The sequence below is a fragment of the Rhinatrema bivittatum genome, chromosome 17, assembly GCF_901001135.1.
Source record: "Rhinatrema bivittatum chromosome 17, aRhiBiv1.1, whole genome shotgun sequence".
NCBI lineage: Eukaryota > Metazoa > Chordata > Amphibia > Gymnophiona > Rhinatrematidae > Rhinatrema > Rhinatrema bivittatum.
In genome coordinates this window covers 8,310,051-8,332,233 of record NC_042631.1, presented here as the reverse complement: position 1 = coordinate 8,332,233, position 22,183 = coordinate 8,310,051, and the positions used below count along the sequence as shown (strand labels likewise).

Sequence of the window (22,183 nt, the reverse complement as noted above, 5' to 3'; positions counted from 1 at the left end):
GATCCGGAGAGCGTTTCCCCACTGAGCATCCTGTTGCCTCCAGGCCTGATGGAAGTAATACGTCATTTTCTATGCACACTTTCGCCGTTCTGCTTTTGATTTTCCTGTAGGCTCTGGAGTGTTTCTCCCACGCTGCCTCCGAAGTTGGGAGAGAGGAGTTCCTAGACAGACTGATCCGGGTAGAGGATGGGGAGGCAGCTTCCACTCCTCGTTTGCAGTATTACAACAAGGTACGAGTTAACTTGACCCCACCGCCAAAATATCCGTTTGGAAAACTTAAATGCTAAATCCAGCATAATTTTGTGATCATTATACGCTGAAGCTTTAGTCTAGTGTTGAGGGTTCTTTTTTTTTTCCTGTGGAAAATAATTAAGGGAAAGTGATGATAACCTGACAGTGCTCATAAGATTAATCCTTGTTTGTGTCCTGGTTTCCTGTAGGTTTTGCGTTTGCTGGAAGATGTAGGGCTACCCGAACTAGTGATTCAGTTGGCTACTTTAGCAGTAACTGAGGCTGCTGATGACTGGAGAAGCCAGGTAACGCCTAGTTCTCTTTGTATTGGTAGTTCTTGCTCTGTATAACATGACAGTTTACATGCAGATTTTAATGTCTCTTCAGGCCGCGCTGCGAACACGCATCTTCAAGTATCATTTAGATTTGGGGCACAACAGCCAAGCGTATGAGGCCTTGACCCAGATTTTGGATTCTAGCAGGTGACTTTTTTTTGTGTACTTTCGGAATTTGCCTTCGCAATTAGTCCAGCTTTCCAGGATTGAGAGGCTAAGACGCAAGTGGCTGTGAAGCCCATGCTCTCTCTTTTGGTGGTAGGGAACGGGATCGGGAGAAAGAATGGTACAGTCCAGTCACCACCTGTCTACTCGGTGGATGGATCGAAGGATCTATTTTTCCCATGCTCAGTCTGCCACTTTTCACAAACACCAAATCCACTTAAGAAATCTGTGTTAGAAGTAAAAAAAAACAAAAAAAAAACCCCAAGATTGCATTTGTGCATTAAATCCAGCTCATTCTCCTGACAGGCAGCTGGATTGCTTGCGCCAGTTAGTGGTCGTGCTTTGCGAGCGCTCCCAGTTGCAGGATCTGGTGGAGTTTCCCTACGTGAACCTGCATAACGAGGTATGTGATTAAGCGGCACAGTGAAAGAGAGGAGAGCTGGGGTAATTAGCCTGCTGCTTGACCGGCATTCGTTCCTGTTCCTGTCAGGTGGTTGGCATCATTGAATCTCGTGCCCGAGCTGTGGATCTGATGACGCACAATTACTATGAGCTACTGTACGCTTTCCATATCTACAGACACAACTTTCGGAAAGGTAAAACCACGCCTGAGCTCAGGAAGTGCTGTTTGCACCCGTACATGTTTGGGGAAAAGAGGATTTTTTTCTGAATGTGTATTGTATTTTTTTTTCAGCGTGCTTGCGGTGCTTCTGCAAGGCAAAACCAAAAAAGAATAAAATACTATATTTTTAAAATTTGTCAAAATTGAAAAATAAGAAAAACATGGGGAAAGGTAGTAAAAAGCAAGCAACCGGTTTCAATTTTGTTCTTCTCTTGATTTATTATAGTTCCCTTTTTAGTTATAATTAATTCCAGGATGGCATTGGGTTCTTCCTTAGATACTGCCTTGTGCAGGATGTATCATGCAGAATGATATTGCAGTTCACTGCATTCTTGGTTTTGTACAGTAATTAATCGCGTTCTGAATCCTGGTGCGTTTGTAGTGCGTGAGCCCAGCTCAAAGAATAATCCGTCAGGTAGTTTTTTAGGGCTTAGCTTAAAATGTGCCTAACAGTGGATGAGGAGTGCTACGTGTTCTGGCTCCCCGTTTCTCTTTCATTATGAGGATCTGATTTTTATTTTCCCCCCTTCCCCCTATAGCTGGCACCGTGATGTTTGAGTACGGAATGCGTCTTGGTAGAGAAGTCAGAACTCTCCGGGGGCTCCAGAAACAAGTGAACTCTTACCTTGCTGCTCTCAATTGCTTGCGTCTGATCCGTCCAGAATATGCCTGGATAGTACAGCCAGCGTCCGGCGCAGTAGTAAGGAAATGGGATTCTTTTGTGTGTTTTGAAAGGTTTAGATTTCTGTTTGCTGTCATTAATTTAAGTTGTGTGGCTGAATTATTATATATATTTTAAATCGACCTATACATTTTTTTAAATGACATTTCTATTTGCTCCAGTATGAACGCCCTGGTGCATCTCCAAAAAGGAGCCATGATGGCGAATGCACAGCTGTCCCAGGTAAGCCAGGCCTTACTTTCACCTCCTGTCATGTGCTCTCCTTTTAATGCACCCCGATCTGAGATCTAGACTTCTAGTCATGACGCCCGCTAATAAATGCAACACCCATTGTGTCTGTGAAACAGCAGTGCGGTCAGCACTTCCTGTCTGCAAGCCTGCTGCCTCACGGGACCTTTTGGGAATGGTGAACAAAATGAAATGGGGAAACAAACTAGGGGGAGGAGGTCATTCATCATTTTGCGATAGGCCGTTATCGTGTGCGCAACAACGGGCTGTCGCAAATCGCGTATGCAAATTATACATTTATTGTTCAACAGGGAAGAGTTTGGGTGGGGTTTATGGAGATTAGGGTCTGCCAGCGCGCTGTGCGATTAAACTATTTCACACTAGCATGGGCAGTTTCGCGGGAAATAGCTATAGGTTTTCCCGGGACACTACAGGGGCGAAAATATCATCGGCCACGCTAGTCACCACGTGCGTTACTGTACGCTATGGCTGCTCATTTGCCTGCCCATGCCCCTTCTATTGCGGAGGATCATGTCACTATAGTTATAGCGAAATGATGAATCTAGGCCTAAGAGATAAAGATATTATCTTTTTCCCATTCTTATGTATGGACGCTTGTGATTGTGACTCTGGCAAAATTAATATTTAGATACTTTCTTTGTATGAAGTCTTCTGCTTGTTTGTTGCTGAAGTTGTGTAAACCTCTGTAACAAAGTCCAGAAAAGAGGCAGAGAATGTCTAATAAGATAATGTTTCCAAATGTAGAGCAGGCTGCAAAGTAAATTTTGCTTGGCTAAAATTGTTTCAGCTTAATGAATTGTTGCTTTATGTATGAAGTATTGTCAGGATGAAAAACTTAGGAGGTTTTTAGCAGCCTTACCTGCAGTTTTATTGGGTCATTATGTAAAGAACAAAGGTGTGCACCAACAACTGATGAATTCTGTGCACGTACAGAAGATAAGCTGGCCCATTGTCCGTCCAGTAGCTGTGTATAAATTGAACGATCAAACGTTCAGAGACTAATAGTCATGAGGCAGGGAAGATTCCACTGAAAGCTATGCGCAGTCTTAAACAGTAAGCCACAAGAAGCTGCAGTCAATAGAACTTGGTTTACTAATTCATGGCATTTCTAAGCAGTAACACAGAATACTGCTGCTGGCCTTCTGTGCGGCACTTTCCAGGGTGAATAGACATCCAGACTAGACTGTTCTTTCTTTCTTCGGTGTCCGTAGCGAGTCGGCAGATTGAGATTCTGGAGCTGAAAGATTTGGAGAAGGAGTATGTTCTTGCTCGCACACGCCTGACTCTGGCCGAGCATGATCCATCAACAGCTGCTGTTGCAGGTAGTGATCCCAATGCAGACTGGGAAATTCAACTAAATGCTGCGTAATCTCTGGTCCAGCGAGGTTTCAGCCTGCTTGGGAATTGCGACTGATGGGTGTTAAGATCAAAAACAATATCGAGTACCTTTGACTTATGTGGCCTCCTATTTTTCTGGGAGGGGAGGGAGTGTTCATGCGTAACTGTTTTGTTATTAACTATGGGCTTAGGTTTATAAATTAATGAAAACATAAGAGAGGCCATGCTGGGTCAGATGAAAGAGCGTCAAGGCCAGCATCTTGCTTGACAGTGGCCGGTCTAGATTACAACTGTCCAGCAGATCCCAAAAAGTAGAAATTCTTTCACCTAATCTTAAAAGCTTGCCTCTTTGTGGTATTTGGTACCAGGAGTGGGATATTCTAACCAGCAGTGCCTTTTTGTAGGCAGCTCTGCAGCAGAAGAAATGGTTGCTCTCTTGGTCCAGGCTGGGCTTTTTGACACTGCCATCTCGCTTTGTCAGACTTTTAAACTTGCTCTGACCCCAGTCTTCGAGGGACTTGCTTTCAAGTAAGTGCAAGATGAATTGTACTGCTTTACAAAGGAAACCCATCACTTAAGATCTGGATTATGTAAACATACAAGCTTGTGATACTGTGTGTACTCGCTGGGAGGCTTTTGATTTCTGGTCATATCCATGTGTGTATATGAACTCTATGCCACAAACTTGTAAATATACAGTCTTACCTTTAGAGCCTTTCTGGTGTATACATGTTCTCTCTTAGTGGAAATGCAATAATTGCATGTTGGCTAAATGTAATTGGCCGAAGATGTGGGGTTGTGGAATTGAATAGATGGAGAAAGAGGGGTAGTGTATGTAAGGCTGCAAGAGAACAGGAGAGAACAATTTGATCTGAGCATTACCAGATAGGCATGAAAGGATAGACTGGACCATTTTTCAGCACAGACTACTGCAGCCAACTGAGAGAAGCCAAGAGCTCAAGACAGATTGAAAAGGAAAGCAGTTGCTCAGAGCCAGACCTAGATAACAATCACCATCAAGGTATTTAGGATTGAGTAATGAGAAATGTAAGAGGGCATAGACTGTGAGGGCATGATGGCAGGCTTGAAAAACAGCAGAATAAGAGTTTATCCATTTCAACGCAATGCACGATGAACAGAAATGACTCAATTTTTCGGAAAACCATTAACGGTACTTACCAAAAGCAATGAAGCAGGGGTAACGATAGAATAGACGAAATGTTGTCCTGAACTGTTAGCATAGGAAAGAAGCACCACTGAATCAAGGAGGGCTAGCTCTATTTGGTCCTGAAGAGTAACAAAGAAAGATGTTTGAAACTTTCCTTAGTCTTTCTTTGTTGACCTCAGAGCAAACCCTATTGTGCTCTGAGGGAGGGAGGATGCAATTAAACAGAGCCATGGTGTAATATGAAGCATCATCAGGAGGTCATTTCTGGCTGTAGAATGTCTGGGAGTTGGAGTCTGAAAGGGATGAGTGACCAGGACAAATTCGGGCAAGGGCCAGAAAGGTGACCAGAGAGAGCCATCATCAGGACAGTGGAGAGATGTTGTAAACAAAATGTCAGTCTTGAATAGTATAAAAAGACTTATTTGATCTCGCTATATACACGTTTGTAAATGTTGCACATTATTACAAGTTGCCTCTGAAATAAGATAGGTGGGCATCTTCAGTGGCTATCTTAGAGTTCCTGATCATACCCAGATCAGTCCAGACAAGATGGAGAGCAGATGGAGTCAGAGAACAAACTTTGAGGCACTGCTACATATCTGAGGGTGCCACCTACAATCCCTCAGTATTTCTCTGTCTCCAGCAGATGGTAGAGGTGCAAACCTGCAGTCTGGGGGGGGGGGGGGAGGGGAGGAAGTCTCAGGTCGGCAGGGGCCGCCGCAGCGGTGGCCTATCCCGCAGCAGATCCCAGGCAGGGGCTCGTGGTCACCAGAGACAGAGATTACCCCCACCCTTCTCTTCTGTGGCACGGGAAACTCCTGATGGAGGAGGGGATTCTACTTTCATCCTGCGGAGGCAGGGGATGGATGACCCTGGGGCTGTTGTGCTCCTCATGCCTAAGGCCTTCCTGACAAGGAAGGGAACGGGGGGAAGCGTCCAAAGGAAAGATCGCCTCACCCCCATGGGTAAGAAGTGTAAGATAGGGTCCTACAGAGGGACCCGCCTGGGACTAAGTCGGGCGGATTCAGAAGAGCCGCAGGAGGACCTTCTGGATCAGCAAGCGTCTGATCCGGATGTGGCTACGGTTGCGACCCCCCCCCAATGCAGGATGCTAAGGATGACTCTGATCTGGAAGAATTTCCGATTTCGGAGCAGGACAATCCTAGGGTGGTCTGTTTTAAGAGGGAGGAGCTGAGGCCCCTTAATCCCCAGGTCTTGGAGGAATTGGGGATTAAGGTGACTCAGGAGGAATCAAATAATGAGGGAGTGAATCCGGTCTGGGCGGACTGAGGGGTCCTCCAAGTGCCTTCCTATTGCCTAAGAAGGTCCGGCGGTGGCTCTGAAGGGGGGTAGGGCTATGGCTAAGCTTTACCCCCTGAGGGAAGAGACTCGGCAGTCAAAATGGACTCGGCAGTGAAAAAGAAGACAACTATTCCAGTGGCTGGTTCTGCCGCCCTAAAGGATGTACAGGACCACAAGTTGGAAATCCAGCTGAAGCGGATGCTTGAGGTGTCTGCTATTTGTGCCAGCTTGATGCAGAGAGCTTGTCTGTGTTGGGTGCAGAAGGCCCAGGAACAAGTGGCGACTGGAGAAGGCAGTGCATTGCAGTCGGCCCGCCTGGAGCCAGGGGTGGCTTATGTAGCAGATGCTCTGTTTGATTTGGTGCGCGGATCAGTCCAGACTCCTGGGTTCATTCCCCCCTGCCAGCAGATGGAGACAGAGAAAAGCTTTGCTGACACTGCATCATAAACCCCAATGCCCCCTGCAGTTCCTCAGTATTTCTTTGTCTCCAGCAGATGGCAGAGGGTGTGAATCCTGCAGTTTTGCAGCTTTCCTTTTTTTTACAGCAATCTTTTCCTTTTGAGCCTTCATCCCGGAGGTTTCTTTTGTTTTTGTTTTGTTTTGTTTTTTTTGAGAATCCTAGTGAGTTCTGCCTTGTCCGGTTGAGGCGGGAAGCTTCTCTTTGGGGAGGGTTTGGATCAGCTAATGAAGATGTTGTGCTAATCGAAAGGGAACCGGTTGCCGGAGGATAGGAGAACCAGTAAGAAGACTTTCCAGCCCGAGCCCGGGCTGGAAAGGTCTTCACTCATGTTTCGGTCAGTCAAGACCTCCGCCGGTGCAGCTTCAAAACAGGGTGGGGGTCATCAACAGTTCTTTTGTGGAGTCCGCAGGTCTTCCAGAGATGGTGGTGGAAAGTCAACTCACTGAAGCCAGGCTAGCCCGTTCCTGTGTAGAAGGCGCAAGGGAGGCTTGTAGAGTTGCATGCCATAGTCTCTGTTCTGCAGAGGGAACAAAGGCAGGGAAGGTACTCCATTTACTTTTGTGTTCCCCAAAAAGGAGGGCACATTTCGTCCCATTCTCGATCTGCAGAAGGTGAACCGGGCCCTTCGGGTTCTGCAATTTTGGATGGAGCCGTTGCGCACAGTCATTGCGGGAGTTCGCAAGGGAGAGCTCCTGGCATCCCTAGATCTGACAGAAGTGTGCCTGCATATTCCTATTTGGGAAGAACATCAGAGGTTTCTTTGGTTCATGGTGCTGGGGCAGCATTTTCAGTTCAGGGCTGCTCTCTTCAGCTTGGCAACCTCGCCACAAACTTTCACCAAAGTGATGGAGGCAGTAGCAGTGGCTCTGCACAAGGACGGAATTTTGATGCATCCGTACGTGGACGATTGGCTTATTCGGGCGAAGTTGATGGAGGAATGCAAGCAGTCCCTTCAGAGAGTGATGAACACCTTAAGGTCTCTGGGTTGGATCATAAACATGGCAAAAAGACACCTGGCACCAACTCAATCCTTGGAATATCTGGGGGCCCTCTTCGATACTCAAAGGGGCAGGATATTCCTGTCGGCGGACCACATGGTAAAGCTACAGGCGTAGATAGTGTGTGTTCTGCGGCTCTCGGTTCCAACAGTGTGGGACTATTTCAAGTTCTGAGGCCCGTGGCGTCCACGTTGGATTTGGTGCCATGGGCATTCACGCATTTGTAACCTCTTCAACACATGCTCCTATCCAGGTGGAATCCAGTATTCGAGGAGTACCACTGCATTTGTCCCTTCTACGAGAATCCAGATCCAGTCTATCATGGTGGCTGTCACATCGCAGTTTGGAAAAGGGAGTGGTTCTGGAGCCACCGGTCTGGGTGGTGCTCACTACGGATATCAGTCTCACGGATTGGGGGGGCGGTGTGCTTGGGTCACTCGGCTCAAGAGCTTTGGTCTCCAGGGGAGAAGTCCTAGTCCATCAATTGTCTCGAGGGTGGTCCGAGCCCTGGAAGTCTTCCTTCCACTGGTCAGGGAGTGGGTGGCATATATTAATTGCCAAGGCAGAACAAAGAGTCAGATGTTGGCGCTGAAGCTCTACATTTGTTTGCGTGGGAGGAGCGCCATCTTGAGGGTATGACTTGACTGGTGTCGACAATGTGCAGACAGATTTCCTCAGCAGGCAACAACTGGACCCAGAGGAATGGAAGTTGTCTCAGGAAGCTTGGAATCACATCTGTGCCAGGTGGGGCGTTCCCCAGCTGGATCTCATGGCGACTCGAAGCAACGCGAAGACAAGTTTTTCAGTCGCAGAAGGGAGGTCTGCTTAGTGGGCCTGGATGCTCTGTTGTCCTTGGCCAACAGTGGTTCTTTTGTACGTGTTCCCTTCTTGGCCCCTCATCGGTTGGGTTCTGAGGCGCATAGAGGTGCATCCTGGAATGGTGGTGCTGCTGGCGCCGGAGTGGCCACATCATCTGTGGTTCGCAGATCTAGTACAGCTCGCGGTGAAGGAGCCCCTCAGACTGGTCCATCTTCCAGGGTTACTACATCAGGGGCCCATTTTCTCAGTTCGGGAGGATTGCTTCTGTCTCACAGCTTGGCTTTTGAGAGGCGGTGGCTGCTACGACTGAAAGGTTATTCGGAACAGGTCATTGCCAATGCTCCCTCAGGCCTGGAGGCCTTCCACGTCCTTGGCGTATGTCAGGGTCTGGAGGGTTTTTGAGTCATGGTGTTTGCATCGGTAATTAGACCCCCTGTTGGATTTCCCCATATTTTGGAATTTTTGCAAGAAGGGTTGGCTAAGGGGCTAGCCTACAGTTTGCTCCACGTGCAGGTGTCTGCCTTGGGCTTCCTCAGGGGAAAGTGGCGAGGAAGGTCTCTGGCCGCTCACCTGGATACGATTAGTTTCCTAAAGGAGGGTGAAACATTTTCGACCACTGATTCGGAAAATTATATCCTGCTTGGAGTCTCAACATAATTCTATGGGGGTTTTGTGGGGCCCTGTTCTAGCCAGTGCGGAGAGCGACGTTGAAGGATTTAACTCTGAAGGCGGTGTTTCTGGTAGCCGTCTGTTCTGCTGGACAGATTTCGGCATTGCAGGCTTTGTTCTGTAGGGATCCGTTTTTGAGGATTTACAATGAAAAGGTCACATTGCAAATGGTTCCCTCCTTTTTGCCGAAGGTGGTGTCCTCGTTTCATCTTAATCAGTTGGTGGAGCTTCCGGGGTTTCCGGAATGGTCGAGAGGTTCCCTGCAGGACAGGGAGCTACACTTTTTAGACATGCGGCGGTTCCTGTTGCGGTATTTGGAGGTTACGAATGAGTTTCTCCGGTCTGATCACCTTTCTGTACTTTTTGGTGGAGTAAAGAGAAGAGACAAGGCCTCATAGGCTACCAACACTTGATGGCTTAAGGAGGCAATTTGCTCGGCTTATATTTGTAAAGGTCGCCAGGTGCCTGTGGGGCTTAGGGTGCATTCCACATGTCCTGGGCTGAGAGTCGGCTCCTGTCACCCCAGGAGGTTTGTAGGGCTGCAATGTGGTCCTCGATTCATACTTTCACCAGACAATACCAGCTGGATGTGAGGGCACAAGACTCTGGTGAGAGTGTTCTGCGTGCAGGTCTTTCGGGTTCCCGCCCAGTTTAGTAATGCTTGGGTACATCCCACTTGTCTGGTCTGATCTGGGTATGTTCAGGAAAGGAAAATTGGTTCTTATCTGCTAATTTTCATTCCTGTAATACCTCTGATCAGTCCATATTCCAATCCGTCGATGCCGAAAGACTGATTTTCCTGCACAAGCTTTTTCTTTCTCGGTGCTGTTTGGCAGTGTGTACATAGTTTTCAGATACGTTGGTTAGGACTTGTTAGAGCTCCAGTTGAGGGGGGTTTCCAGCCCCACTATTACTGTCGCCCAATAGAGGGGTTTAAAAATTAATCTTGTCTTGGGGACTGAGGGGCCTGCAGGTGGTGCACTCTGATATGTAACAATGCCTCAAACGTTTATCTGCCTCCATCTGCTGGAAGGGATGCATAAACCCACTTGTCTGGACTGATCTGTGATAATACAGGACTGAAAATTAGCAGCTAAGAACCAGTTTTCCTCTTGCAGCTATAGACTGGCTTGCAGGCTGCCTGTGCAAGGTTTAACCTGTGTCTGATACGCTCATTGTCTGTAGGTGTATCAAGCTGCAGTCTGGTGGGGAGGCAGTGCAGGCAGAAGCTTGGGAGTGGCTTGCAGCAAATCAGCTCTCGACCGTTATCACTACCAAGGAGTCCAGGTATATTTTTCTAGTCTCTGGACATTTACCGTATCTCTAAATGTTTTGTTCTTAACTAATTTGTTACAGTTCACATAGACTTTATACTTTTAGGTTAAGAAGTGTTGAATATCATTGTGTGTACAGCTTTGCTGTAAGGACCACCCCAGCACATCTTATGAATTTTGTAGAAAGTCACAAAAGTTCCTCCCCCTCCCACAGTCCAGTTGCTGTTATGCTGCCTCTGATAGGGAGTGGGCTGTCAGCTGTTTAAGCAGTGTGGCTTGCTGAATGCTGCCTGCTGCAGTGTAGTCGCTGCAATAATATTTTCCCAGTGCTTATTGACTGTATGGTAGAGAGGGTTCTCTTTTTAATTTGCCAAATGAGCTCATCTAAGATTTCTGAGCGTATAGGAAGAAAAATGGGGCAGGCCCTAGAGCCTAAAGAGATGCTTCCAGACTGCCTTAATAGCCAGTAGAATAAACACTTCCATGCTTTGGCAGGAATTGGTGTACTGGAACATATGCAGCTGTTTAACTCACATTCAGGCTGATACAGTAAAGTTTGCGGGAGAGCAGGCGAGCGCCCGCTCTCCTGTGCGCGTGATTCACTAAAAAAAATATTCAAATTAGGGCCCTCAGTAAAAAAAAGGCGGCTGTCAGCGAGTTTGACAGCCGACGCTCAATTTTGCCGGCGTCGGTTCTCAAACCCGCTGACAGCCATGGGTTCGGAAACCGGACGCCGCCAAAATTGAGCGTCCGGTTTTCAAGCCGCGGGCCGATTTTTAAATTTTTTTTTTTATTATTATTTTTAACTTTTGGGACCTCCGACTTAATATTGCCATGATATTAAGTCGGAGGGAGTACAGAAAAGCAGTTTTTACTGCTTTTCTTTGCACTTTCCTGGTGCCGGCAGAAACTAACGCCTTCCTTTGGGTAGGCGCTAATTTCTGAAAGTAAAATGTGCGGCTTGAGCGCACTGTACTGTATCAGCCTGATTGAGTGGTGCTTTAAATTGGGGGGGGGAAATGAGTGATAACTTTTTTTTCTAATTTTTGTGTGACGTAGTGCGACTGATGAAGCCTGGCGTCTCTTGTCGTCCTATCTGACTAAATACAAGTCCCAGAATAATCAGTATCACCGCTGCATCATCAATCAGCTGCTCTCTCACGGTGTACCATTGCCCAACTGGCTGATTAACAGTTACAAGGTGAGTCTGGATGCTTCTGGCCATGGCCCGGCAGGGTATACAGATACTGAAGCAAAATTCCTCTCTCATTTACTTCATGGATTTGTCTCCTTGCTGTTTTGCACTTCTGTAGCTTTTATCAGTGTCTGTTTTAAAACAAGGGACATATGTTAGGAAGGTAATGTGAGCACCACCAACCTTACAGAAACAGTCTCAAAAGTTAGCCCTGCTGTAATCCATAAGCTGAGGTATCCACATTCTCCATTTCATTCTGCACTTATAATCATAGAGCCTTATAAAAGGGCATGCCTGTATCATAGTTTTCTTATAACAAAATGTAATGTTTCTCAGCAGCAATGCTTATCTTGAGTAGGCCTGATGCATGCTCTTTCAGTTCAAAACTGACCCCATATCCAGGGCACTCAAGGCATTTGACTAGAGAGCAGTATTACGCATTCCCTTTACGTACCCGGATCAGTCCAGGCTGTGGTGTCAGAACAGTTTTATTATTTTAGCCAGCAGGACAGAAGAAGCATCTTGTTTTTTCCTTCCAGAATTGTAAACTGAATTAGTTGCGTGGATGGGCAGACAGGATAGGCCATAAGGTCTTTTTGTGCCCTCACATTTCTATGTTCTTAAAAATGTCCATCTTTCCAATACCAAGGAACCCTGGGTGGACTACAACTCCCAGCATGCCTTTTCCCAGGCTGTATTTTATAAGCTGATGTCATTTTCTCTACTGTAAATTAGCTTTAAGACCACATTTATCTTTATGCTGAAAAGAGTGAAAAATTATAGATGCTGCATTTTTAATGAATGTATGGAAACAAAATAAGCACAAAAGTCTACTAGTGCCTCATTCATTACTCACCTAAGAGATTCCCAACTTGTGGTTTGGAGATCTCTTGAATTGTGACCCTTGTGCTTTACGCAAGCTCATTTTGACAGCACATGCACTGCCCTAAGGTAGTGAGGGACAGGAAAGGATAAGGCTGAGGCACCAGAGTCCTATCGTTTGTAACCTTTGAACCCTGTCAAAACTCCCTCTTCCTTTTTTTAAATTCTAAAACTTTATTAAATCTTAATTGAAATAACAAATGTCGGTCTTAGCGTACAACACGCCCTACAAGTATAATCTTAAATCCCAATTTCACCCCTCGCCACATGCCCTAAGAAATAGGAAGAAAGCTTATTGAGTAAACTAGAGTAGAAAAAAAACAAAGAAAGTGCACACTAGTAGTAGTAACCTGCATCTCCGTGCCAAGGTTTTATAGCAACTATCTTCCATCCAGCAATGCACAGATTGCAGCTTTAATCTGTAACCCCAAGTCTTGCACTGTGAGAACCTAAAAGGTAAATGTGCGCGCCGATCTTATAACACGCACACATGTGCTGACTCACGTGTAAGGGGGGTAAATGTTTCTAGGAAGCGCATGGCGACATGATAGAACCTTTCCCCAGTTCCCTCCCAGTCTGCACCAGTAAAGGAGCGGACTGGGAGGGAACTTCCTAAACCCCCTTAGCTAACCTGCCTCCCTTTTCCCCCTATCCTCCCTGACCCCTAAAATCCCTCTAACTTTTTTTTTGTTTGTTGGTTTGTTTCTATACTTACCTGCTCTCCGGAGCAGTAGTAGGTTGCGTGGGCCTGCTGGCTGCCGGCGTGCGCTTCAGCAGGACACCTCCCAATGGCGCTGTCCCAGCCCGCTCACGCCACCCCTGGCCCACCTGTTTTTTTTTTTCCCAAGCCAGGCTTTGGCGCGTACTGGGAGAGACGTGCGTGGCTGTGGCCCGGCCACGTGCATGTATCCTGGTTTTAATGCTAGTCGGCCCTTTAAAATTAGGCCGTTACGATCCAGCCTGCACATGTTGTCATGCCATACAGCTGAACCCCTCCCTAGGACCAAGGTGTCCAAGTCTGTCCCAAAGCAAAGCCTGATCTGTAGCTCCCAGCCTTGATATATCTGCTGGTATGTCAATTTATTAATATCTTACAAATATACTAAGAAGAATACCTAATGTTAAACTAACCCACCCCAATGATCCTGAGCAGGCTTTTTAATTTACAGGCAGTGGATGCTGCGGAGCTGCTGCGCCTCTATTTGAACTATGACCTTTTGGCAGAGGCCTCTGATTTGGTTTTAGAATATCTGGATGCACTGCTGGGAAAAGGACACCAGTATTTTGGTATTGAGGTGAGTGGTGCGTTAGTGACTGCCTTCTGTTTTGTGTGTGCTGCCCTTTTACTCTGAGTTCCTCTAAATGGAAACCTAATTGTGGTCTTGTTTGGAACATAGGACAAATGATTATTCCTTTTCATCCACACCAACCAGCAGGTGAAGACAGAGATCAAGAGGCTCGCTGATGTCACTCCTTACACGTATCTCTGCTGATACCAGCCTGCCAGTATTCTTGGTCTCCAGGAGGTGGCAGGCGAACATCCTGTGCTGTGGACTGCAGCCTTGTAGGCTGAAAAGGAAAAAAAAAACTTCAGAGACCTCGGAGGTGAGGGACTAGCTGGCCCTCCCTCAGAGTAGGGCCCTAGCAATTGAGATGCAAAAAATATATGTATTTTCCTAGCATGTAGCCAGATAGACTCAGGACCAATGGGATATGCTTCCCTGCCGGCAGATGGAGACGGCATCAAGATTTCAAAGCTGACGTCACCCTAGATACAGCCCTGCAGTGACCTCAGCCCTTCAGTATTCCTCCGTGTCCAGCAGATGGTGGACGTACTTCTCCCTATGGGGATTGCTGGACTTTTTGGAAGGAGAAGTTCTACATTTAAACTGGAGAAAAAATTGAGCCTCTCTCTCCTGCAGTGATACCTAAAGGTCCCTCCCCCAGTTGAGAATTCCTGAGGCGATTTCTGAGATCTCTGAGGTGGGCCTTGGTCCGGTAGCCGGTTCCCGGCACGGACTTTGCTGCTTAAGCAGCTGAAAGGCAGCGGGTGCAGGAAGCCGAGCGCAGCGGTGATGGCCAAAGCCCTCTTCCCCCCCCCACAGCCGGAGACTGTCTGTGTACTCAGCCGGTAAGCACTGAGCCCAGGTAAGTTTAGAAAAAAAAAAAAAGCAAGAAGATTTGGAGGTGTTTCGGTAAGATTGCCTCTGGTCTCCTTGCTCGGTGTGTCATACCGACATCATTCCCGAACCTGTTGGGGGGGTAAGGGAAAGTGGGCTTCCGAGCGGGTTAAGCGGACCCTCCCGGTGGGCTAGGCCCCGCTCTAGGCTTGGTCAGCACACTGCGTGGTAGGCCACAGAGGCGCGCCATCTTGCACGCGCCACTTTGCCCGCCATAGAACGTCGGTACATGCACTGCGTCGGCTCTGCGCACGTGCACAACCTACTAAGCGCAGGATACTGGTAAAGCCGGGTGCATGGGCTGTGTGTGCAACTCGCCACGTCCCACCTAAGAGCCCAAAATCTGTGCACAATAAATTTTAAGCGCGAGCCAACAGAACACACAGGTACCACCACCAATGTCTCCGGCAGCCAAGAAACATAAGCATCTTTCACTCTCCGCTTCTTGTCATATTAGGGCTTCACAGTCTGACCTGGATTCCAACTTATGTCAGCACTGTGAGGAAGCCCAGGGAGAGTTGGCCTCCCCTGACTTTGCTAAGCCCGGCTCTTCCCATTCAGAGGATGGGTTAGCCACAGGCTTAACTGGAAGTACTCAGATCTGAGTACCCCCGGGACTGGGTCATCCATGGGAGAGGGAAATTCAGCGGCACCTATCCCAGTACCTCCTGGGCTAGGCATGGACCCAGCTGCCTTGTCTTGGGTGGAATTTTTCCAAGGCCTTCAAGCCTTCATACAAGCGTAGTCTACTACATCACTTGCCCCTGTCCGGATAGAACCTCAGCTGGTAAGCCCTCCCTCTCCCATCCTATCAGACCTTGAGGCATGCCTAGCCTTACCAAGGGTATCCCTGGCAGGGACCTGGACAGCACAGTCAAAGAGGAGGATACAGATTTCTTTGAAGATGGGGAAATTCCCCCTGGTTTAGAACCATATTGGACCATGTTACAGCTTTTCCATAGAGACAAATTGCCGACCCTGGTTTCCCAGACCCTGAAGATGCTGGGAGTTCTTGGTGCGGACTCTGACGGAACCATTCTGATTTCCCTACAGAAAGCCTCTTGCTACTTTCCAGTACTGGAAGCCATCCAGGAGTTGATTGACCTGGAATGGGATGCCCCAGAAGCAAATTTTAAAGAAGACAGAGCGTTAGAAGCTCTATACCCACTGGATTCGGCAGCGAGAGAACATTTGTATTTCCCTAAAGTGGATGCTGTGGTCTGTGCAGTCTCTAAGCGAACAACTATCCCAGTGGAGGGAGGCGCGGCCTTAAAGGATGCGCACGATAGATGGATGGAGCCCATCCTTAAACAGGCCTTTGACACAGTAGCAATGACCTTATAGATTGCTTCTTGTTGTGCCCTGGTTGCTCGTTTATGCCTACTCCTCTAAGGAGGTGGTTGACTCGGGGGTGAATTCCAGAGCGGTTATGGAACCTGCTGCTGCCTTTTAACAGACATGGGCTTGGATCTAGTCTGTACTTCGGCCAGAGGTGGCAGCCAGAAGACAGCTCTGGCAGTGGAATTGGTCAGCAGATGCAATCTCCAAGGCAAATCTTACAAAGATGCCTTTTAAAGGATCACTCCTTTTCAGAAGCTAATTGGAAGAGCTGGCCAGTAAATGGGGCAAATCTCCAGTTCCCTGGCTACAAGAAGATAAGAGAAAGCAGTTACAGTGCCCCTCGCCTTTGAGGAGTCAATCCAGGGGCTCCCAACACTTCGCCCCTACAGAAACTCAACATTTCAGAGGTCTCAGCCTTTTGGAAGGTCTCAATCCTTTCGTAGTCGACAGCTCAATGGAGGGGCGGGCTCAGGTTCAAGTTCGTCCCAAACCCCCCAGTGAAATTTTGCCAACCCACCCTCTGAACAAGGACATAGGGGGTCGACTGTCCCTCTTCTACCAGAGGTGGGTCTAGATCACTTCACACAAATGGATACTGGAGGTCATACGAGAAGGATGTGTGCTGGAATTTCACAGCACTGCTCGGGACATACTCTGATGTCTCCTTTCCACTCCCAGCACAAGAAGCGGACAGTGGAGACTACTCTTTTAAGGCTGTTCAGGATGAGGGCTATAATCCCCATACCTGTGCCCCAGGAAAGTACAGATCGTTATTCCATCTATTTCATCGTACCCAAAAAGGAAGGTTCCTTTTGCCCCATCCTGGACCTCAAGAGCGTCAACCGACATCTAAAAGTTAATCATTTCCCCATGGAAACCCTACAGCCTCCCTGGACCTATCAGAGGCCTACCTATATATTCCAATCCATCAAGAACACGGTTTCTTATGATTTGCGGTACTGGGTCACCATTATCAGTTCCGGGCACTGCCCTTTGGCCTAGCTACCGCCCCCAGAACATTTCAAGATTATGGTGGTGGTAGTGGCAGTGGCAGTGTTGAGAAAAGAGCGAATCCTGGTGCACCCATACTTGGATGACTGGTTGATCTGGGCCAAATCCGTGGGCGAGAGTTTTCGAATGACCAACAGGGTGAGCTCCTTGCTTCAGGAACTCAGTTGGGTTGTAAACCTAAAGAAAAGCAGTCTCAAGCCCTCCCAGTCCTTGGAATATTTGGGAGTCTGGTTCGACACCAGCAGGGCAGTGTGGCGCTATCTCCAAGTTCCTGTACATACTCAGATCATTCCAGACCAGTGGGTTGTGTATCCCCACCAGCAGATGGAGTCAGAGAACAAAAACTTTGGACACTGCTACATAAGAGAGTGTGCCACTTGCAGTCCCTCAGTAACTGGTAATTTCCGCTCTGCTGCAGGCTAGGCAGCCTTCTACATGTATGGCATATATCAGGGGTTGGAAAGCTTTTGAGGCTTGGTGTCTTCAGCAACAGCTTAGTCCTCTGTCAGTGGGAGTCCCGCACATTTTGTCCTTTCTGCAGCAGGGCTTGTCTAAGGGCCTGGCCTATAGTTCGCTCTGTGTCCAGGTTGCAGCCTTGAGTTGTCTGAGAGGCAAATTGCGGGGAAGGACTTTGGCCTCTCATCACGATGTAATTTGTTTCATGAAGAGGATTAAACATTTTACGACCTCCAGTTCAGAAGGTGTGTCCAGATTGGAACCTCAACTTAGTTTTGCAGGTTCTCTGTGGAGCGCCTTTTGAGCCTTTAAGACGAACTTCTTTGAAGGACCTTATGTTGAAGACGGTATTTCTGATTGCTATTTGTTCAGCTCGGAGGATTTCGGAGCTTCAGGCTCTGTTTTTTTCTGATTGCATACAGTTCCATCTCTTTTTTTTTTTTGCCAAAAATGGTTTCTGCTTTCCATGTGAATCAGACAGTTGAATTGCCTGCATTTCCAGAGTGGTTTAGCGATTCTGCGCAGGATAGGGACTTTCATCTTTTCAATGTCTGTCGCACTCTGTTGCGCTGTTTGAAGGTTACTAATAGCTTTCGACGATTGGATCATCTCTTTGTGGTGTTCATTGGAACGAAAAAAGGGGAGAATGCGTCAAAGGCTACGTTGGCCCATTGGCTGAAAGAGGCTTTGCTTGGCCTGTATTTGTAAGGGTCGTGCAATTCTGATGGGTCTCAAGGCACATTCGATTAGAGCGCAGACGGCCTCTTAGGCAGTGTGTCAGTTAGTGTCTCCCCAAGAGATATGCAGAGCTGCGGTGTGGTTCTCTTTGCTTGCTTTCACCAAACATTACCAGTTGGATGTTAGAGCACAAGAGAATGTGACTTTCGGTGAAAGTGTGTTGAGAGCAGGTCTTTCGGGTTCCTGCCCGGTATAGGGGTGCTTAGGTACATCCCACTTGTCTGGACTGATCTGGGTTTGAACAGGAAAGGAAAACTGGTTCCTACCTACTAATTTTTGTTCCTGCCCCATTTTTGCCGAAAGACTGAATTTCATGGTGGATTTCTTCACTGTTTATCAGAAATGTTTTCACACAGTTCATAAGTTGTGTTTTGTTTTTTGAGTGAAGCGATTTTCAAACTGGTTTTTGGCTGGAGGTATGTTGGTCTTCAGTTCAGGTGGTTCCAACCCTGGGTTTTCGGGTTCACCTTGGGTATGTGGCTTGGATACAGGTCAATTCTGAGGGACTGCAGGTGGCCCTCTCAGATGTAGCAGTGCCTTACGTTTTTGTTCTCTGCCTCCCTCTGCTGTAGGGATGCAAAACTCACTTGTCCTGACTGATCTCTGTGGTATTACAGGAATGAAAATTAGCAGGTAAGAACCAGGTTTCCTTTAAGAATTATAATGGGAAATGCGGAATGTCAAATGGAATAAAATAAACTAATAGTATTGAAGAAATGCTGGAGAGAAGAGCTTCATCCTTTTTGAAATGTGCAGATATTGTGAGGAGGCAGTTGTGCTTCCTGTGACTATTCAAACTGTTTCATTTCTTTTTTAGCACCCGCTTTCTGCAACCTCCCCAATGGTATGGCTCCCTTACTCCGCCATTGACCATCTGCTTTGGGTATTAGCAGAAAATCCCGCCAACCTGCACAACACATCAGTAAGTGTTGCTCAGACTCTGTATACAGTCTTTATACCATGGAACCAGGAATGGGGAGAAGATTTGTATTTTGCATTCACTCGCTCACCTTTCCAAGTTACAATTCAGGTAGAATTAGGTAGGTCCCTCTCCCAGAGCACCAGCAACCTGGGGCCGTGCAGGATGAAATGACTTGCCTAAGGCAACAAGGAGTATTCATGGGAGATGTGGGATATGGACCCTGTGCTAACCACTAGGCTGCTACTCCACTCCATTTTTTTTGGGGGGGGGGGGTATAGTAATAGCATCTTACAGTAAATGATTTACCTGGATAATACGGAGAGGATGGAGCCCTTGGATTGATGAGGAGGGAAGGAAAAGTGGTTTGCAGTTTGTGTGTGTGTTGGGGGCCAGAGGTGTTGTAGGTTAACACTGTGCTTGCAGCAAAACACAACATCAGGATCCCCCAGGGTTCCCTTCCTTGGGGGAATTCACTACTCTGAAACTCAGTCAGGAGCAGTATCCCCCCCCCCCCTTCACCCTGAAAACACAACCCAAACCAACATCCTGCAGGCTCCTTCTGTCAGGATCTGTTAAACGCAAAGCACCGCACTCTGAGTCAGCAGTGTTTATTATGTGGTCGTCAGAAGGCAATGCCGCAAAGTATTAGAGCAAAGGCAATAGTTACAGCAATATAGCAATGTCATTCTCTCTCTCTCTTGTCACAAAAGCAGTACAGCTCTGTTGCTTCTAGTTACTCAGGATTGCAAAATTCTTCTCCCCCTCAGTTATACCCTTCATTCATCTGCCCATCTGAAACGTTGTTTTGGGAAACGCAGACGGTATCCCAACACGGCTGGCTTTCTTGTCATTCCGCACCTCTGTTGTTTATCTCTCATGTTCTCACGGTTGTTGCTGTCTCATGATGTGCGAGAACCTGCAGTCCACCTAGGCCTAGCTTCTGATTACGTCCCTAGCCAGAGAGGTCAGACTCATGTTTGTAGGGGCAGGTAAATGTGTGGCTTTGTTGGTAGCCTTGGATTTTAGGGAACGGAGGGAAAGAAAGTCCTGTCATCTTTCAGGGAAAAGGTGAAGGAGGTGGCGGGAATCATTAAATCTGTTCCTTTCCAGGCATACCAGAAGCTGCAGGAGAAACTCCGTGATTATCTCCAGAAGGTTGATATGGCGACACGTGATATGTTATATCGTTGCAATAAGCGGTGACTTGAAGTATCTGCGCTTTGTCTGTGCCTGGCAGGGTTCAATACCAAACCCTTAGAAAACTTCCTGACTCCTTCGGAAACCGAATTTAGGAGACAGTTGTAGAAAACTGTAAATCATGTGTGCAATTCAAACTCAATTTGGCTGTCACATCAGTGGTGAAGTGGGATGGAGGCCTAGCATATTGCTGATGGTGCTAATGTTTTACAGAGTTATATTTTTTCAAAAATGTCTTAATTAGCTGTTGGTGGATCTGATCTTCAAAGGCCGGTAGAGTTTATTTTTGTTAATGCATTGGAAACGTTTCAGATTGTAAATACACACACTCGACTGCTCTCTGTTTTGTGTTATTGTGCTTGTAAACCCTGCTTTGTATTTATGTGGGATTCTGTAGATTTTCTGTTTTTGTTTGGTTTTTGAAGTGGGTTTTTTGGGTTTTTTTAATACTTTTTCCACTTCAGCTAACATTTTTACCTAAACTTATCTTTCTCCTCTGTGTTGTAAATGGAAACTATCACATTCATCCTTGTATCTTTTTATTTATTGTGCTGTATGACCTCTATTAAACGTACAACTTTGTTAATAGGTATGTATGAATTAGTTTCTTCCGATTAAAGCATAGAAAGGGAGATTCTGTTTAGAAACACATTCACAGCCTTTGCTTTCAGCACATTGCTGTATTCATGGAACCTGTGTATGCATATAGTTCTTAAATATTACCAAACCCCATTACATTTGTCACATACAAATCAGACTTAGTAATCATGTAAGAAAATATGTACATGGCTTTCTCCTCAGCCCCTGCAAATCCACACACCCTGTGCAGTATGAGAAATAGAAAGAAAAGCTACTTCAGCAGGGTCCCCCTGCACAGCCTGGAGTCTGCTGCAGATACAAACCAGGTCTGAATTAGGCTGTTCACAGCGAAGTTATCAGCTGTTTCCTGTTCATGCCCCAGATCAATCCAGATAAGTGGGCTTTGTATCCGTACCAGCGGATAAAGGCAACGAATGAAGAAAAACTTTTCAGGCACTGCTCCTTGTGAGCGCCACCTGCAGTCCCTTCAGTGCTTCTCTGTCTCCAGCAGATGGTAGAGGTGCAAACCTGCAGTCTGGAGTTTATTACAAAAAATAAATAAATAGATAAGAAGAATTTAAGCAGTTGGTGAAGAGTGGTGCTCCCTGAAGTGTTAGGTTCCCTCATGGACCAGCCCTCGGCTTGGAGTTCCCTGACTCAGCCCTCGACTTCCAGAGCGAGGGACAGGCAAGGGTCCTGGTCCCCTTGCTCCTAGACCTCCTCGCCAAGAGCAGCCAAAAGCAGGAAAGTCTATCTTTCTCTTTTTCTCTGGACTTCTTGGTTGCTGTTGCTTTAAAAAAAAAAAAAAAAAAAAAGTTTTGAGTGCATGGCCCGATCAGTCAGCTGTGCCTGAGCCGGGTACGGAGGGCGAGAGGGGAAGAGCACGGCCTGGCTGCAGCACCGGGGATCCGGGGCAACACTGCGGTGATTGCAGCAGTGGTTATTTTTGTCCGCAGGAGAAGCATGGCACCTCCCACGGAGCGCAGGAAAGTGTCCGGCCTGTGCTATGAGGTGATGGGGCCTCGCCTCTCTGTGTGCCAGCTGGGCCTCTGGTGAGGAAGGAACCTCCACGGCGGCTTCTTGAGGCCCCGGGGGGGGGTTAGAGGAGACGGCAGCCCTGTTGCCTCCACGGGGCAGCAGGCAATGCTGTTCCTAGTGAGCACAGAGCCTCCCCTCCCTCGCTGTCCCCCCGTGGATCAACGCTGTGGAGAAGGGTCAGGGGGGCCCTGTTCTGAACTTGTCAAAAGGAGGTTAACAATAAAACAGGCCACGCTGGGTGATTAGAGGGAGGAGAGCCTGTCGCTGGAGCTTGGTGCCTGCTATTTAAAACTGGTTTTCCATCCTCTGTTGCTTATGGGGAAAAGGCTTTA

The 22,183-nt window shown here is 47.3% G+C and overlaps 1 protein-coding gene across 1 annotated transcript in view; it reads left to right on the top strand.

The window, feature by feature from the left end:
* Positions 1-20,822, top strand: part of NUP160 (nucleoporin 160) — a 43,369-nt gene extending 22,547 nt beyond the window's left edge. The window contains exons 23-36 of the mRNA XM_029582571.1: positions 111-230; positions 441-536; positions 619-713; positions 1,038-1,134; positions 1,222-1,327; positions 1,893-2,053; positions 2,197-2,257; positions 3,496-3,606; positions 4,027-4,150; positions 10,224-10,325; positions 11,372-11,513; positions 13,559-13,684; positions 18,933-19,037; positions 20,148-20,822. Of these exons, the coding sequence (XP_029438431.1) occupies positions 111-230; positions 441-536; positions 619-713; positions 1,038-1,134; positions 1,222-1,327; positions 1,893-2,053; positions 2,197-2,257; positions 3,496-3,606; positions 4,027-4,150; positions 10,224-10,325; positions 11,372-11,513; positions 13,559-13,684; positions 18,933-19,037; positions 20,148-20,240 (1,539 nt within the window). The 3' untranslated portion in view covers positions 20,241-20,822. The remainder of the gene's footprint in view (positions 1-110; positions 231-440; positions 537-618; positions 714-1,037; positions 1,135-1,221; positions 1,328-1,892; positions 2,054-2,196; positions 2,258-3,495; positions 3,607-4,026; positions 4,151-10,223; positions 10,326-11,371; positions 11,514-13,558; positions 13,685-18,932; positions 19,038-20,147) is intronic.
* The last annotated feature ends 1,361 nt before the right edge of the window (positions 20,823-22,183 follow it).